Genomic DNA, 18796 nt, shown 5'->3' with positions numbered 1-18796 from the left:
GAGGCCCAGGAATTTTTAAGGATGGGTTAGCATTGTTAGAAATTTCCCCTAAATAAACTGTGCTAATACTGTACGTGGAGCTCTGGTCTGAGCCCTGGATGGGAGCCTACAGCTTCCCCAAAGCTTGCTATGTCACGGCAGCTGTGTGCTCTTTACGTCAGCCCACCCCCAAACCTCTGCCACTCCAACCTGAGCTCCATGGGTTGATAAATCTCAAACAACTTCAAATGGAAAATTAAATGGAAAGCCTCTTCCTCCCTTCTCCAGGCCCTGTGTAATCCGGAACATGAATCTTAACCAGCCTGTTTTACAAGCAGCTGCAGGGCCTCCCAAAGCAGGAAGCCAAGATATCTTGCCTTCATCGGTGCCCAATGGGATCACTGTGTTCTTGAATATTTTACTCTGTGGAACAGTTAAGATGCCCAAAGGCTACACCTTATAAAAACAGACATGTTCGTCACTGCCCACCCCCCAGCAATCACAGAACCACAACTGAGTCACAGATCCCTGCTCCTTGAAGAGGCAACGGAACCTGCGTACCCTGTACTGAATTCAGGAGGAAGCTCGTCCCTCCTCTGGCCCTGCCACGCCCACCTCTTCACAGAGAGCTGTGGGTAAGTCTGCCTGGGGATGAAATGCTTGTTTTTCCTTCTCCTCCCTACCACACCTCCAATGTGTCCCTTGGCAACAGGTTCTAATTCTGCAGGTCACTGAAGGAGAGAGAACAGAGAAACACTGTCGCCAGCACAGGGTTTCACTCTCGGCCACCTATGGTCCTCGCTCCCTGCAGGAGATCAGGTGACCGGGCACGAAGCACAGTCGCATGAAGCAGGGGGTCTTTGCTGAAAGAGGGACTCAGGAACCTCTTCCCGGTTCCTCCCACTTTCATCTCAATCGTTGCCATTCTTCCTGTTCAGCCGAGTTAAGGGAACATGTTGACTGAGTCAAGGAAGGAAGGACAGCCTCAATGACATGAAATGGGTCATTTAACTTTAACGACAAGACACAACTTAAAATACAGATGACATGAAAAGACTGGACAATGCCAACTTGGAATGGGAACCCCACATAGCTTCCTTAGAAACCAACTAAACCACTGCCTCCTGCAATGCAACTTGGTAAGTAGCCACAATTCTCTTTCCTTAATTTCTCATGCCCAACACCATGCTAGGAGCCCAGCAGATAGCCAGAATAAGATAAATGAGACCCCCTAACTATGTGGAGACAAAAGTAAATAACAAAACAAAAATAAGTAAACCGAGGGGCTTCCCTTGTGGCGGAATGGTTGAGAATCTGCCTGTCAATGCAGGGGACACGGGTTCGAGCCCTGGTCTGGGAAGATCCCACATGGCGCAGAGCAACTAGGCCCATGAGCCACAACTACTGAGCCTGCGCGTCTGGAGCCTGTGCTCCGCAACAAGAGAGGCCGCGACAGTGAGAGGCCCGCACACCGCGATGAAGAGTGGCCCCCACTAGCTGCAACTAGAGAAAGCCCTCGCACAGAAACGAAGACCCAACACAGCCAAAAATAAAATAAAAGAAAAAAAAATTAAAAAGAAAAAAATAAGCAAATCGAAAATATTGAGATGCTACGGAGAGCATGTAATAGGGGGACTAACTGGTCTGGGCTCAGCAGGGACTGTATTAAGTACTAATTAAGAGCCTCAATACTCCTGCAGTTCAGTCGTTCACTGACAATGCAGAAAACCAACCAGCACCTTTTCTTTTCCCTCTTTAGAACACCTTTAACATAGCAGCAATCTCTCAATGAGAGAAAGAGACAGAGTGAGAATGAATGAATGAATGAATGAGGGTAGTTTTCTGTCACTGAAAAGGTTTCTGTCAAAACAAGAAATTGGCTTGGCCATAATCAGAGGCATGAGATGTCAAGGCCAGAACACAGAATAAGAAGTAAAACGCTGTCCAAAAAAAAAAAAAAAATCTGTAGCACTAGCCAATTTCTTGAAGGAGGACAAACTGAGGAGGAGAGGACATTGCAGAAGGCTAAGAATGCTGTAAAGAAAGTCATCTGGAACAGCTAAAGCCACCACAGCTCAAAGTCCGCAACAAAAAGGTAGCCCCGGCTCTTCACAACAGTGCGAGTCCGCGCGCAGCAACGGAGGCCCCAAGCAGCCAAAAATAAATAAATAAAAAATTTGTAAAAAAAAAAAAAAAGAAAGTCATCTGGCTATCACAGAATTAATACCAGAGATCCTTCGGGGGTGGGCAGCTCAGAGAGACGGGGCATGAAAACAGAGGTAACACTGGGAAAAATTTGTTAGACAAAACAGCAGGTGGGGAAGCAGAGTGAGATGAGAAAGGGGAATTAGCAGAATAAGCTCACTGGAAGGGCTTGAAGCTGAGTGAAAAGAATTCAAACCTGCTACAGAAACCACAACCCACCATTCACATGAAATGTCCAGAATGAGCTAGCCGGTCTGTAGAGACAGAAAGTCGATTACCAGTTGAGTAGGGCTGGGGTGTGCGGGGAAACGAGGTGTGACTTCTAAGGGTACAGGGTTTCTTTCTGAAGTGGTAAAAATATTCTGAAATCAGATTGTGGTGATGGCTGCACAGTACTGAATAAACACAGTCCGCTCAATGGTTTAAATGGGTGAATATTATGGTATGCAAATTATATCTCACTGAGACAATTCAAACAAAAAGGAAACAAAAACCCATAGAAGATCCTGATCCAAGTGAAAACTGAGGGAAGACACTGCCTTCCTCGTGCTGACCGGCCCCTCACAGAGCCCACTACCCAGTCCTAGGCATCTCACAGATCTTCTGGGGCAATCGCCAAAATAAAACTGGATGAACCTGCAGAGCTGGGTTTTTCAAATTACACTTGAAAGAAATTGCAGGCGACTGGAGAAAACAAAGCTCAAATGTCACTGCATTTGGTTCCATACATAAAACATAAAATATCCCTCAAAGATATGTGCATCACTTGGGCAACAGGGAGGGGCTGAGCTGTGCCGGAGAGCACTGGTGTCAGACAGCAGCATGGCCTCAGCACACAAGAGACCTGAACAGCTCCCCCAAAAGACACCAGGCTGCAGACTGGGACACACAGGTGCCCAGGCCCTCCTGCAGAAATGCGAATGCACTCTGTCTGGGATGGTATGTAAAAACAAGGGCTCTGAAATTCCCTGGTCGATGCTATTGTGAACATGGGACTAGAAACTACTGACCTAATCAGAAGCCTTACTTTTGATTTCCTTTGAGAAGGAAAGAAGTGTGCAAAGAATTCAATGAAATGTTGCTCAAGTCACCTAGTCAAGCAGCCTAAGGGTCAGGACTACACTCTGTCTCCAGACTCTCAGCTCAGCACAAGCACACCTACTTTGTGGGTATGGGCGTGGGTGTGTGGGGGCAGTTAGGTTTCCTTAGAAACTCCTAGCCTCCGAACAGTGGTCAGATGCTGTTATAAGAAACTAAAGAACAAACACCCAGAAATACGTGGGAGATCAGTGACCTTGAGACGGAGCTGGGAAGACTTCTCAATATGCAGGGGTTTCCTTGCCCTATGGTGTGTCCTATCCAGACCCGATCCCCATCAAGTAGAATTGCTCAGTGAGGAGGGAAGGTTTTTGTAACTTCACAGGCCAGACCTGATGTGGAAAACTTTTTTACCAAATGAGCCCAGGGTTATAAAAGTAAACACCAAGGAACGTAAAAGCCAAGCTTCATCCTCTCAGCTGTCCATGGAGCCGGTGCTATCTGCAAAGGACAGGGCAGGCCCGACCTTCAGAAACCAGGCATGCTAAAACCCTCTTAAGACGTGCCTGGTGAACGCTCTGGCTGAAACACACGGAGCCAGCACATGACCGAGGAGTGAGCTTCTTACCTATGATTCCACTGTCCTTGCTTTCCAGGGTGGAACTAGGGCTGCTAATGGTCTCACAGGGACTTTTGTTGGCTGCCGTCTTGCTGACACAGCTATTCAAGGTTGAGCAGGGGCTATCGGTGCTAGGAGACGCGGTACTGCTTGTAAGTGTGGAGCAAGGACTGATGCCTTGGCTCAGAGCTGTGCACTGGAAGATGAAGGGAAGGAGGAGTTAGCGCAGCTACACATCCCTTTGTTTTTGATGCTGAAACAATGAAACTACAAACCAGAAAATGGAAAACAGTTTTGTTTTGTTCTTCAAATCTAGGGATCTTAATATATACGGTCTTCCAACATTTAAAAGAGAAATCTCCTAGTTCTGTTCCCCCGACTTTGCCATCTTCTTTTTTCTTAAAAGGGCAGTCTTAGAAATAATTTAGTGGGAATGTGCATTTAGTAGAGCAGAAATAGCAAACAGGCAGACTTCCTTTCATTTAACGTCTGCAGAAGACAAATGGGTTCTTTGACCTCTGTGCGTTAAATCTGGGAATTCTGTTTTTGTAATGTTTCACAAGCACTGCAACCTGGTTCAATTCCTTAAGATTTATGGGCTCTGCGATCAGGGGAAGGAGACGGGTGGCCACTGCGATCTTAATCAATGCATGACACCCTCCCTGAGACCCTCGCAGGGGGCAGAGGCTCCGGCCCCTCGTTGCTATTCAGACGTACACTTCTCATCTCAGATGTGGCAGGCTGCTGTTCCCTAGGAAGGGGAGTGCTCCTCCGTAGATGGACCATTTGATCTCATTTTATTTTGTCTCTATATATAATCTCCTATAAATCTTTTCCTCACCCCACTGACCCTCCAAAATTTCAACGGATAAAAATGCACAGGAAAGCGTACACCAAAGCAGCCAGATGAGAAGAACGGTGCTATAAAGATAAAAGTAGTGTCGTTACTAAGGAATTCTCTCAGCCGCTTTAATTCACTCCGCTACTCTTCTCCGGGTGCTGATCAGGTTAATGTGGACATTTTCGTAAATTCTACACCCTTCTGCTTCTCCTCACCGCCCCAACCTCAACTACAAAGATTCACAAACACACTGTTGAAATGCATTTCAACACGCAGCAGCCCAGACTCATTTGGCCCGAACAATGACCTCCCCACTCAGGGAGGGGGGAAGACGGTCATGCCTTCATTCATCCTCTGAGCAGGTATGACATGCAGTGTCTTCCTCGGGCATTACCATGGTTTCGTTTTTTTCTTCAATGGTGATGTGTGTGGAGCTTGGAATCCCTTCTCCCAGTAAAAATCCCAGCCTTGTCAACAGTTCTTGAGCTGCTGGCGAACAGCTCGGTTCGTTATCGGCCTTTGCTTCTGGAAGAAAGAAAAAACAATGAAAGACACCCCTCTCTGGAATTTCAGTATCGCATCTGGAGGAGTTGGCATTACAGCTGCCTGTCTGGTGCTTCTGCGTATTTTTATAAAACGCACAAAGTTTGACAATGCTGCCTGTCCGCCAGCAATACATTCTAATTAAGAGACTGTGACAGGTTAAGCAAACAGTAAAAGAGAAACTCCAAGTGCAAAGGGTGAAATTGTTGACCCGAATCAGAAGACACGGTGTCATTTTCTGATGGCAATTCCTACTTCCATGGCATGAAAAATGGGTACTTCAGACACCAAAGGCAGAAAAAGGCCTACTCCTCTTACTCTTGAAGAGCACAGTGTGTCCAATGCCAACAGGAGGCTGAAATAAAGTAAAATCCAAGTGGCATGCTGCCAGAGCTATTAGATGTGGGGGCAGAGGGGGACTGAAATGCAAGCTCTCATTTAACAAGAAAGAGGCATGACCACTTCAGTGGAAACTTCCTGTGCACACCCCCTAGGAGTGAAAGTCAAAACCAGAATTCCAACCCAAGGGTCAATCATCAGGGATCCACCTTGAAACAAAGATCTTAAGTCCCAGTGAACTGTGTCCCAAGAGACAGGACCCGGTAGTACACCCTGCTGTCCATGGGGAGGTGCAGAAAAAGGGGTCGTCTTCTCAGCACACTCCACAGTAAGGTTGGAAGCACGTTCCACCTGAAGGTCACAGGGCATGTTTGGATGCCCTAAGCCTGGTCATCTTGCTTGGTGCACTCGAGATAATTTTATTGTTGGACTTGACTTAAATGTTGAGCTGCAGATTAATCTTGCATCCAAAGCCTAAGGGAATTTAATTTTGGTGGACAAAATGATATTCACATCATTCTAATAGCTCTTACAGTTTTAAGTCAGCATCCATCAGGGAATGAAATAACGTATCAAGTTAACTGTGCCTACAAAAGTTAGAGCTTAAGAACAACATACAACCCGTAATAGTCGTTCATCTTAATGTGTTGTTGTTTTTTGTTAATTGTCTAGGTACCTAGATCCATACCTTCATGAACAATTTTCCCTGGATGTGGAAATCTACAGATAATAGGTAACAGGTCACAGAAAAATAAAATGAGGAAAGAACAAATTCGAGATATTACTTTTGAGCTACAACATCAACACCAAAGTTCAATGCTAACTTTGCCTTTTGTAAGGAACTACAAAAATCAACATAAGCAGAGCTGAGAAGACCATCTGTATTATACTCACCCACATTATGAGTTTTGCTAAGTCATGCTCCCAGGATGGCAGCTGTAAGAGGAACTAGGCTGACTGTATCCTCAAGGAAGGAAAAGTACCCCACCCCTTGGCTTGCTCTCAAAAGCTCCCAATGTTTAGGGTGAGAAGAAGAGCTCTTTCCCAGCTTGGACAGTTTTCAGTTGCTCTAGAATACTGCAGAGATAAAATAACCAAGGCTTGATCGTTGTGGGTTAAAAGAGCCCTGATGTTTCTGGATCATTTGAGATAAACCCATAACACGAAGGAGCAGTGGCCCCAAAACAATGACAGGGGTAAGGGAGCCACCCCAGGGCAGGTCAACCACACCCTCAAAGCCACTCTACAGAAGGTCCCTTCCCACCAGAGATCTCCAACCACATTTTGACTCTTAAGGTACATGGGCACTGGGGAAAGGAAACCAGGAACCAAACCAAATCAGCATGACCCAGGCACACCCAAGGGCTGGACCACTTCAGAACAGGATCAGTGCCGCCCTCCCTTGCCCCAAGGCTCAGGCAGGGCAGCTACTTTATCTTAGGTGTGGCAGCTGGACGGGAGGGAGAGAACAGGATGCAGCTGGAAAGGGGAAGAAGTGGGTGAGGGGCCAGTACTCAGCACTTTCTCTACTCCACACCCCACTTTCTTTTCAAAACAATCTCTACACTGCTTCCCAATTGTGACCTGCCCCAGAATGTCTAGCTTCTGGTTCAACCTGAAACACTCTGGGGAGAGAGCCAAAAACTACTCCCAGTTGGCAGCTGCCGTCACGAAATTTACCCTGACTACAAACAGGGCCACAGCCAATGGCTCACTCTGAGACCCGCATCCTGTGTAGGTCCTGGGTGGGAGGGGGGCCGGAGGCAGCAGATTCACCCCAGATTGTCAAGGTTTTCATTAAGAAAATAATAATTTTATATACGCATATCATTGTATATATACACACACACACACACACACACATATGTGTGTGTGTGTGTGTGTATAAATTCAAAGACAACTAGTCATCTAAACTTCCCCCCTTCAGACAAGTTGGGGAGCAGTGGCCATTCCAGTCTCCTGAAGAGACAAGAGATGCCCAAATTCATCATTAACTTGTTCTCTTAACTGTTCAATCTGGTCTTTGTCGCTACCAACATTCCAAAAATCTACCCAGGTTTGGGAGGAATGGACAGATGTTCTTTATTGCAGTTTTGGCATCCATTAAGCCACTACAATTTTCTTTCTTCCAGAAGCTTCCCAACTGTCTTTTCATATTACTCTTTCTACTAAAATGTCATCCTAGTGACCTTCCCCTCAGAAGTCGCCTTTGGTCTGAATTCCTTAATCCACGTCAAGCTGTCCGCATCTTTCCTTCCCTAATGCACAGAGTGTCTCTCGCTGAACTTTTCATTCTGGCAGAAGGACCCCTGGGTGAAGTGTGACAGTGCCATTTTGGGGGAGATGAGTTGCCTGGGAACACACACTGATACACTCGACTGTGAAATGGAAATGTATTTGTCCTTCCACAGTCAATTACCAAATACTGAGATTTGAACAGTCAGATAGGATTTTCTTTGAGCTAAGGATTCCAGAACGACTCCCAAACCAAAATTCAATGGGATACTCTAGATAGTCTATTTTCATTTGTGTAGTTAATATTAAATCACTCATCAATAATGGGTGTACCTTACCCCACAGCAGTGGGATAAGGGCTGGAGAGAAAGACCTCATCTCTTAGCAATGCTTTAACATCTCATAGATTTAAATAGCCAAAGAACTTATGATGACTGTAGCTGGAGGTGAGAGAGTATCTGGCCTCACACTCCCTAGGAACCCGTTAAGTAAGTGGAGAGCGATATTCCTCCCAATAAGTTCTCATGAAATCCTTGCTATTACGCCACTGTGGAATAATCACATGGAGAAAGGCAAAGGGAATTTCTTTGATCACTCCCTGCCTGGCTCTTTTTACCTATTCACACCTGTTAGATCACATCTGGGGTGCCAACATCCAGGTACAGTCCACAAGGTGATTGGCTCCATCCTAATTTCAAACCTATCTGTCCCCTTAATAACCATCCCCTCACCCTCCCCCCCTACAGGCTCAGAGGAAAAGACTTCCCCACACTAAAGCTATTCTGGATCCCTTTCAGCGTGAGCCTCTCTAAACCTCAATTTCCTCATCAGGGAAGTGGCCATCACCTACTTCTTAAAGATTGTGAAGCTCAAAACAAATGTGAGAAACATCTTATGAGCCGAATATCTTTGAGATAAAACACTGTACCAAAGTTGGTCATTATTTCTACCAATTTTAACACCAAGAGCCCACTTTCTCACTATTACTTCATTTTCTGTTTTCATGGCTTCCTTTCTATATATTTTTTTTTTTTTTTTTTTTTTGCGGTACGCGGGCCTCTCACTGCTGTGGCCTCTCCCGTTGTGGAGCACAGGCTCCGGACGTGCAGGCTCAGCAGCTGTGGCTCACGGGCCCAGCCGCTCTGCGGCATGTGGGATCTTCCCGGACCGGGGCACGAATCCGTGTCCCCTGCATTGGCAGGCGGACTCTCAACCGCTGCGCCACCAGGGAAGCCCCCCTTCTATATTTAATGTGCATATATTTCTCTTTCTGGAAAAAAAAAATAGTTTTCTGTTTAGAATTTTTCTGCCTTAATTTAACTTTTTCTGAACTCACTATTCCTTCAAGACAACAAATCCCCTCCTGCTATCAAACTGTTCCAACTTGGCCCACACTTAACTGCTTTCATTTCCCATATAATCATTCTGCCTTCTTTAAAGCCAGACGCTATTAGAACCTTGGAAGTGCCTGGGGATTACCAGTGATAATGCTGTCAAGAGAAGCCTTTTCTCCACTCTCAGTCTCCTCAGACTCAACAGAGCGCTGGGCACTGTTGATGACGCTTGGCTATTCACTAGCATGTAACCATGAACCACTGACTTAACATCAGCTTCCAAGACAGTACTTCTGAATCAAGTCTGTTAAGTGAGACACAGCCTTGATTGATGTTAAATCCCTGCCTCTGCCTCTACCTGTCTAGGACCTGCTTCTTGCTAAACCTCTTGCCTTCCTTGCCTTCTACTCCACAAACATTTTCCTGTTTCTTTCTGCTTACTCCTTCTCCTAAGGCATCGCCATTCCCTCCTCCTTCAATTTCCAAAAATACTATTTACAGAGGAGCATCTATCCATGAACCTGATCTGGTTCTGTCAATAACCGGTTTCTAGTCTGGAATACCAAAACATAGTTATCATATAAGTTATCTTTAGGCTTTTCATCTCATGCATCCCCTACTGAAATTGTTACCAAATCTTACCATTTCCTGTTTCAAAATGTTTCCTGAATTCGCCTTTTTCTCTTCAGTCACACTGCCGCTTTAAGTCCTCATCCTCTCCAGTCTAGATAACCATTAGTCTGTGAATCAATTTTCTCACCTATTTTTACTTTCTCCCTCTCTTTTCCTTCCTCTAAGCCAGTGGTTCTCAAATCTTTTAGTATCAGAGCTCACCGTTAAAAAGTAAGAACTCCAAAGAGCTTGGCCTTATATGGGTTATGTCTATTGATATTTAGCATGTTTGAAATTAAAACTAAGAATGTGAAAATCTATGTTAATCCATTTTAGGTTAATAAAAATTACACTAACAAATAATATTTTTAATAATAACCGTATTTTAATTTAAAAAGTTAAGAATGGCATTGTTTTACATTTTTGCAAATTCTTTTTAAGGTCTGATTTAATAGAAGACAGTTGGATTCTAATGTCTACTTCTGCATTCAATCTGTTGTGATAGGTTCTATGGGTTGAAGCATGTGAAGAATTGTGGCTTTAGAGAGCAATGTATTGAATAGTTGGGAAAGGGAGGAACCTTTCCAGTTAATTACATATATTCTTCTTTGACACCTCCCCAATCTGACAAGTAGCAATTTCTTAAAGGTTAGTTCCAATGTTGATCTGAATCTGAATCAGTGAACTTTCTGTACTCTGTTACAGTAAAATCCAATGGTCTGTTTTATGCTTCAAATGGATTTTACCCATGCAAGATTTTCTAACATCATGCACTGGGTCATTTGGAAAATACTGGTTTTGCAGATCTTGCAAGTGTTGACACATTTTATTATACAACACCAAAATATCACATTCATTAACATCACCACAGATCTCAACAGAAAAGTCTTGGGAAGCCATCAAGCTTTTTGTGACAGATGCAAATTCCCCAAAACCTAATTTTCATTCGAAAGGTCAAATTGTATCATTGGCAAGTAATCCCTGTCAGGATTTTTTGTTTGTTTTTTTAATTGAAGTGAGGTGTTCATTTTGTTCCTTTTCGAGGAAACATGTCAAATACCCAATTCTGAATAACCCTGATTTGTCAGTTGTACTTTCAAGTAAAAATGATGTTCTTTTTTTTTTTTTTTTTAAAGAAAGGCTGGTTCAGCTGGCAATTGAAACAATTACACAGGGGCTTTTCCTTGAGACAACCATCATACTTCAGCACACAGTGGACGTTGCTTTCTGCGGACTTCCCATTTCATCACACAGAATATTTAAAAGATGGGTATTCAAGGGTCAAGACTTAAAATTCATTATTTTTAGGGCTTCATCAAGGACATTTTTCAGTGAATTATTATTTCTGCTGCAAGTGGGTGTTGGTAAAAAAAAAAAAAAAAAAAAAAAACCACATGTAGCCCTAGAATAGCAGGAGCCCCTACTTTAACGTGTATTAAGGCATCAGAAGTCTTACCAACAATTGCCCTTGCACCATCACTGCAACTGTCAATGCAAAAGAAATGGAAATATCTTAGTGTTATTATGCAAAGAGCTGTGACTTCACAGACCCTCTGCAAGGGTCTTAGAGGTACCTAGAAGTCCATGTCCCACTCCTGTAGAACCTTTAAGTCTTCAATTGTACTAAATTCTCCCTTCTCATAAAAATAATAAATAAAACCATAGTCGCAGACTCCCTCCACCCTACTAACTGATCTCTCAGCTTCCCTTACTTGCTCAGCTTCTTAGGCGGAAAAGATAACCTCACCAACTCCATTTCCTTATCACATACGTACAACTTAAACTCATTCACCTTCACAAGCCTCCTAAAACTATTAGGCACAGTAACTCTCTTTTCATGCCCCATCTCCTCTTTTGATTTTCCTGTAAATTTTTGACCTTGGCAGATACTCTGCTCTGCAAGGAAGAAAGTGGCAACTGTCACATCAGACACTCAGAGGGGAAACCCATGGGTACTGTGTGGTCTTGTGGGTTCTTCTACCCTTTTGCTGGTGCTTCTTCCACCTTATTCACAGCTCAAAAATAAAATACCAAAGGTTTTCAGGTCTCTTCTCTCAATGACCTTTTCCCTAGTGTAATGCACCTAATCTCATCACATTCCCTCTAAGTAAAAGGCTGCTCAATTTACCTCCTGAGCTCTTCCTTAAGCCCCAGTTTGATTTTTCCAACTGTTCATTGGACACTTTTGCCTAGATGTGCCCAGACCTCAAACTCAACATGCCCGAAACTGAACTCAAACCAAAATGGACAGGTCCCTCTCTCCTAGTGTCTGGTTAATGTAGTCTCAAAACCCTGATGTCATCATCTTTGTCTCTTACGGCTTCCAGATCCTTGCAATTCCTCAGGAATCTTCCTGTATCACTTTTTTCCTGATCCTGTTCTAATTTTTTTTTTTTTTTTTTTTTTTTTTTTGCGGTACCCGGGCCTCTCACTGCTGTGGCCTCTCCCGTTGTAGAGCACAGGCTCCAGACGCGCAGGCTAGGCGGCATGGCGCACGGGCCCAGCCGCTCCGCGGCATGTGGGATCCTTCCGGACTGGGGCACGAACCCGTGTCCCCTGCATCAGCAGGCGGACTCTCAACCACTGCGCCACCAGGGAGGCCCCTGTTCTAATTTGAGATCTTATTCTCTCACTTAACTACTGAAATCATTTTCTAACCATTCTCCCTGACTCTAGTCCCTTTCCTGCCCCACTCCATCCTATACTTTGCCAACAAGTGAATCAAGGCATAGTACTCCAAGCAAGTCTTTCCCGGCACAGCACCTCCATCTGCACCCGACTGGTCACACAGCTTGGATTAGTCAACACTACTCCCCCACCCCTGTACTATAGTTACTCTGTATATATAGGTCTTTAATCCCTGACCAGACTCTAAGCCTCCAAGAAGAAAGGACCTATGCTTGATAACCCATCTCAAATAGCATCCAACACAGTACTTTTCACAGCATAAGAATTTAATATTTATTCAAGGGAATGCAGAACGAATGGCTACTCTACCTCTGGTCTCTCCTCCACTACACACATACCAGGGATGTCCCCCTTCTGTACCTCCATCTAACTAAAACCTTATCCAACCATCGGTCAAGTGCTGCATCACCATGCTAAGAAGCTGAAAATTAAATGAGCAGGAGCAAGGTTACCTCTCGGGAAAGGAAGAGAAATGTGATCAGGAGGAAACACAGTCATGTTTTATTTCTTAAACTGAGTAGTGGGTAGACAGGTACCATATTCTTTATAACTGTTTCATTCTCTACATCTTTTTGAATGTTTAAAATAGTGATCAAAAGCATAAGCATCAATGTGTGCTTAAACATATATCTAAAAAAGATTCACTCCTCCCAGTAAGATAGTTCTGCATTTAATTATTCTGCTGTTTCATATGTGTTGGTTTTACTTGCTAACCGCACTGCTAGAGAAAAAACGTTTCGTCGTATTTTGAGACTTCACCAAGCAATGACTCATAAGACTAAAACTTTCTCACCCCTCCCCATCAAAGCTTGCTCAAGTGGCTAACGATAGATTGAAGCAAACCTAAACGGATTATGGTTGCCCATAATTCCAAGAAACATAGCTGTGAATCCTATTATAATCTAATAACCCTCCCTAATTTATCTAGTTTTCTATTTTCCCTTAAGGCAGAGGTATTGTTTTGTGGGTGACATTTTCCCCTTAAACAATACGTTGGTTTAGCAATAGGAAGCTTATTTGTGAAGAACTTACTCTATATGACACATAGCTTATTAGGATCATTTGACAAGAAAAAGGGGATTGTATTTTGTTTGAGGACCTCACTAAGTCACTCTTTTTGTCAGAGTAGAAAGTGCTGTTTTTCCAAAATATTTTAAAATACTGAATAAAGTAGAATCTCTTTCCATAAAGATGTTTCCAGGTTAATGTAAACTTTAATAAACAGGTTCTTTGCTTATAATAAAAATGTTCATCTGCCCATATCATATATCCCACTACCCAGATGGCTAAAATAAGCAGATTACACATAAATACAACTGCTTATAAGTTAATGGATAAATTCAAAGTGCTCATTGGTTTTGTTTTACTTTGATTTAAATTTCAGAGAGCTAAGAGTCAAGAATTTATGGAGCAACACGACCATAAAGTGAGGCAGCTTAGTCTGGAAAGGGTATTTCAAACATCTAGGAATAACGTGATATTTCACAAGTCTATGGGAAATTTCAAAAGCATTTCATGAGGGGCTGTCGTCAATAGTTTGTTGGTCTGGGGATTACTGAAATGCTATTATTGACAGAATCCAGAAAAGTGTCTTAGAGACTTTTTAAAAATGCCCAAAGGAAATATGGAAAGTATAAGCCCAAATTTTAAATTAAAACTTAAGTAATGCTGCTACTATGAAACCCTAGAAATTAGGATTTAGTCCATCATGCATGCATCTGTACATGCTTGGGCTAATACTCAAACTCAATTAGTTTTAGTTTGCTCCAGCCTCGCCTTTAGATTCAGTGACCTGGACATAAAATTTGTACTTTAATATGGCAAACTTAATTAACCCCATTGAAATGTAAAGGATTCCACGGGGATTACAAAACACACCATCGTTTACTAATCATCAAGTTAAATTTTGTTAGGCAACCACCTCTTCATCAACCAACAGATAACTCTCCTGGGGCTTCCACCGGCTTCGCGGCTAGCCACAAAAGACCACGTGCCCGCAAGCATGAACTACGCCCCTTTCCCGACGCCCCAAAAAGGGGAAATGTATCCTGCTTCTTAATTCTAGGTGAAACTTCTGGAAACTCCTGGTGTGTATTCGCAGCCCGGGTATGTCATAATTTCAGTCCCCATGGAGACTGACGATGCTGAATCCAGGAGTTAGGGTCTCGAGAGTAAGTAAGCCCCTCTGTAAGCAGACTGCAGGCTACACCAACAATATCAATCATGCTGCTTGAATTTAGCTCAGCTGGCAGCCAAGCGTAAGAATACCTCCTCCCCTAAGAAAGCCAATTCTGCCTTGGGCAAGGGCAGAAAAGTTCACAGCGGGAACTGTTTTATAACCCCTTTTCTTTGCCCAATAAAAATCCCAAATTTGTCCTCATTCTTACCCCAGGGGGAGCCCTAAACTCTAGACAGGATGTCAACAGGACTCCTGGCCACCAAGGAAGGCGTTACGTAAAGGAATTCACACCAGCCAAATGGCAGGGGCGTAACCAACCAGGACTCCAAAGGCAGGTGGGGATGAGGGTAAGGGGGGGGCAGGCTTATTCTGAAATGCGCAGACAGCTCCGTAAATTCAGATTATTGATACTCACTTCAGAGGAACAGGTTTTCACTTTCTTTCTGACACCCAGAATAGAAATGAGCGAGAAGATTGACCCACAGACACCTTGCACACGTGAATTCACAACCAGGAGGGTCCTCATGTCTGCAGGGTTTCCGGCTATCCTGACCAGACAGCACTGTGGACCCCTGCCCCTCTGCACCACCACACACCTGGTGCCCTGCCCCTCCTCAGCACAAATCCTAGTGGGAACCTCTTACCTAAACCAAACGGCTGGGTGCCTGGACAGAAGGAAAAAGGGTGGCCTTTCTCATTCCAGGATGCAGGCAACAGCATCTCCTCCCTGCCCAGAATGCTCAGCTCCTGGTCCCATCTCGACCCCCGCCCACCCCAAACTCCTCTTCTTGATTTTCGTCTCCTGCCAACCCCTCACACTCGGCTCATTTTTAGCTCTATTTTCACCACCACCACTGCCACCCCACTCCATGTTCCTACCATGCCCTACACTTCGTACCCACTCCCTCCTATGCCTCAGCAGAAACATGAAATGCACATACAGTGGTAGAACGTAAAGAAGCTATACCCCTCTCCACCCACAATTAGGGAGAGGAGGATACCAGGTCTTCCAAGGTGGAAATATGGGTGAGTTTTCTCTTTCAGCATTACTACATAAACCTGTGTCCATATTGGGGGTACAACAGGCTTCTCTACATATGCCAGGATTCTTAACCATGTGTTTCTGCAGGAAAACAGGATGTAAGTTCAAAACACATAAATTAAAGACCTTAGAGTTGTGAGTTGTGGACACAACCCCCCACCCCAGAGAAAGAAACAAACAGGTACATTCTGGAATCGATTAAAAAAAATAAAGAACTATTAATACATCTACGAAATGCTAGAGTATGTACCTTCTGTTACACGTATTTCCAGATACAGGGAAAAAAGCAAAATATAAAGTGTCTTCATGAAAAGTTTCAATCAATTTGGATATTTTTTTTGCCTCTACTTCAACATTCTCTGAAGAAAAACTTTTGATGTTTTAAAAAAAAAAATAAGCAGCTTTCAAAAGCTACCAAATGCTTTTAAGAAAGCTAGTTATTATAAGCTTTGTCTAGCTACAGTTTCAGCTTTTCAGCCAAAGGCTGCTGTTGAATATTCTAAAACGATGGAGCACTAAAAAACAAAACAGAACAAAATCTTGGAAGCAGTCTACTGGCTGGCTTTTCATGTCCCCCCAAACCAGGAAGGTCAAAATTGACAGGAAGTTAAGTCTCCACCTGTAAGCAATGCATATGCACCCACTCAACTATTCCTACACTGTGTACATAATCCAAGAATTTACATTAACTAAACAGATCTCTGTAGCTGCCCAAGGAAAACCACCTCCCAGATACATTCAGCTTAGCAAAGCACTCCTGCAAGAGGCACTCAAGTTTTCATTCAGAAGTGGAGTGTCATGGTGTAAAATCTTTAGGGGAGAAAATCATTGAAAACATATTCTTACCATTTTCACTGGGCTCTGTTGGCTTGGGCACGTCTCGGAACGGGATTATGACTGTATCTCCAGGCACTCTGGGGCTTTCCACATACTTGGGCTTCCTGACGGGACCTGCAGTGAGAAAGATCTGAGTGTGGCTAATTTTTTCCAGCTGCAAACAAAGCTTCAGAATGTACAGTGTGTGTCCTCACCAGGACCCAGATAGGCCTAAAGGAAGAGCCGGCCCCTTCCCCTCCCTTGAACACACACACAGTCATTTCAGTACAGATGTAAGAATGGCCAGTCTGGGCTGCCAAAGAAAAGGCTGTAAGCTCAGCTTGGAGAATATAAACTCTGACAAAAACAAAAGCTGCTCTTTTGCTGTGCAGTCTCTACAGCCGTCTTTGGTGTATGTCACGTAAGTGATTTTGACATGTCCAGACCTGGATGGCTCATGGCAAAGGGTTTTTTATTTGGAATTTTTCTCTAACTGGGACCAAGACGATCAGGTTGCTGGTATCTCCAAAGTCAGGAGGCAAGGATTACCAACAGCCGGGCTATAACATCAATATGCTCTGCGTGGCCACAGACCGCAGGCATTTTATCAGCCTGGTGACGCAAAGCAATTGTGTGGGGCAGGGAAGCCGGCTGGTTTCTTGGTAGCTGACACAGCTACCTTCGGAAAGGCAGAACAGGCAGTCCGGCATACGATTCGGGGACACAAGAGAGCCTGAGAATCATCTCTCTCACCTCACCTTTCATCCCCAACTTATCATCAGAAGATCTGGAATTCTGAGTTACAACGAATGGAACCCTCACACGTTGCTGGTGGCAATGCACACACACAGCCGCTTTGGAAAACAGCTGGGTGGTTCCCCAGAAGTTTACACAAACAGAGTTATCATACGGCCCAACACATCCACTTCTGTGTAAATGTATGTTCAGACAAAAATCTGTACATGAATGCTCGTAGCAGCATTATTCATAACAGCCAAACGTCCATCAACTGACAACAGAATGTGATATATTCATACAATGTAACACTACTGGGCAATAAAAAGAAATGAAGTACTTATTCATGCTACAACATGGACAAAGCCTGAAAATATTTTGATAAGTAAAAGAAGCCAGGGACTTCCCTGGCGGTCCAGTAGCTAAGACTCCGTGCTTCCAATGCAGGGGACACGGGTTCGATCCCTGGTCAGGAGGGAACTGAGATCCCACGTGCCACGTGTTGCAGCCAAAATAAAAATAAAGTAAAAAATTAAGTAAAAGGAGTCAGTCCCCAAAGACCACATGTTATATGACTCCATTCATATGGAATGTCCAGAACAGGCAAATTTATGGAAACAAGTATGAATGGTCGCCAGGGACTGGAGGATGTGCGGGCTTGTGGGGTGATGATGGCTAAGGGGTCTGCGGTGATAAAAATGGTCTAAAATTAGGTTGTGGTGATGGCTGCAAAAACTTGTGAATATACTAAAAACTGCTGTAGTGTACACTTCAAATGAGTGAACTGTATGGTATGTGAATCATATCTAAATAAAGCTGCTTAGAGAAAAAGAAAAAAAGATTGCCTATTCTGTCTGGCCCTTTCAAACAGCCCATTACATTTTGGTCCAGAATCATCCACTTGACTCTTATTTTCCTTGGTTGTCTTATACTTAAAGTGTGATTTTAACAATGCCACAGAGACAGGCAACATTTCACATCAGTAAGAGAAAGGGTGGAGGACGAGTGCCAGACAGTGGTTCACAGATCTCCCTCCTGCTCAACCCTGAGCCACAGCCCTGCCCCTCCCAGGTCCTCAGCTCCACCACTGCACACTGAAGGGGTAAGTCAGGTGGCTTCTGACTATCCTTCTGTGTCAAACATGTTATGCATCTGAGAAATTCTATTCAGAATGTGGTTTACGGTGAAAGTGCTGCCACCTAAAGGTTTACTGCAAAAGCATCTACACTATAAAAACACTAGTAATTCCCAGCCAGTTATAATGTACCACATCTGAAAATAGGCTGCATTATCAAAGAAGCTTATAGAGCTTGACAGATAGGGGTATTATTTCAGACTTCAGAAATCATGGTTCTAAAATGGTTAATGTAGTATTTAACCATATGGCTGTCTTCATAATTGATTTAACCCTGTCAGAAAGGGAATGTTTTTAAAGGTTAAAGTGGAATGGTTTGGGGGGCGGTGCAGAGAAGGAAAATTAAGTGGAAAATGTAAGCTATACAACAGTACACAAAATACAATTCAGATTTCATCAAAAATATACACTTATCCATATATAAATATGCATGAAGGGAAAGACTGGGGGGCGAGG

At 43.7% G+C, this 18796-nt stretch overlaps 1 protein-coding gene and 2 long non-coding RNA genes across 8 annotated transcripts in view; all 3 read right to left on the bottom strand.

Moving 5' to 3' along the window:
- The window catches only part of LOC125964950 (uncharacterized), a 340974-nt gene that overhangs the window by 136664 nt on the left and 185514 nt on the right, over positions 1-18796 (bottom strand). The window lies entirely within an intron of this gene.
- LOC125964949 (uncharacterized) overlaps positions 1-18796 on the bottom strand; it is a 260419-nt gene that overhangs the window by 87195 nt on the left and 154428 nt on the right. The gene's annotated exons all lie outside the window — the stretch shown is intronic.
- Positions 1-18796, bottom strand: part of TANC1 (tetratricopeptide repeat, ankyrin repeat and coiled-coil containing 1) — a 230760-nt gene that overhangs the window by 72904 nt on the left and 139060 nt on the right. For 5 of the 6 annotated variants that reach the window (XM_049712019.1, XM_049712023.1, XM_033421826.2 and 2 more), the window contains exons 4-6: positions 16501-16605; positions 5077-5207; positions 3851-4037 (exon numbers count right to left, since the gene is read on the bottom strand). In XM_049712019.1, coding sequence (XP_049567976.1) covers positions 3851-4037; positions 5077-5207; positions 16501-16605 — 423 coding nt within the window. The remainder of the gene's footprint in view (positions 1-3850; positions 4038-5076; positions 5208-16500; positions 16606-18796) is intronic. The other variant, XM_049712020.1, reaches the window with a different exon arrangement.

This window comes from Orcinus orca, chromosome 7 (genome assembly GCF_937001465.1).
Source record: "Orcinus orca chromosome 7, mOrcOrc1.1, whole genome shotgun sequence".
NCBI classification, from domain to species: domain Eukaryota; kingdom Metazoa; phylum Chordata; class Mammalia; order Artiodactyla; family Delphinidae; genus Orcinus; species Orcinus orca.
The sequence above is the reverse complement of the archived record's forward strand: the minus strand, read 5'-3'. Positions and strand labels throughout refer to the sequence as shown.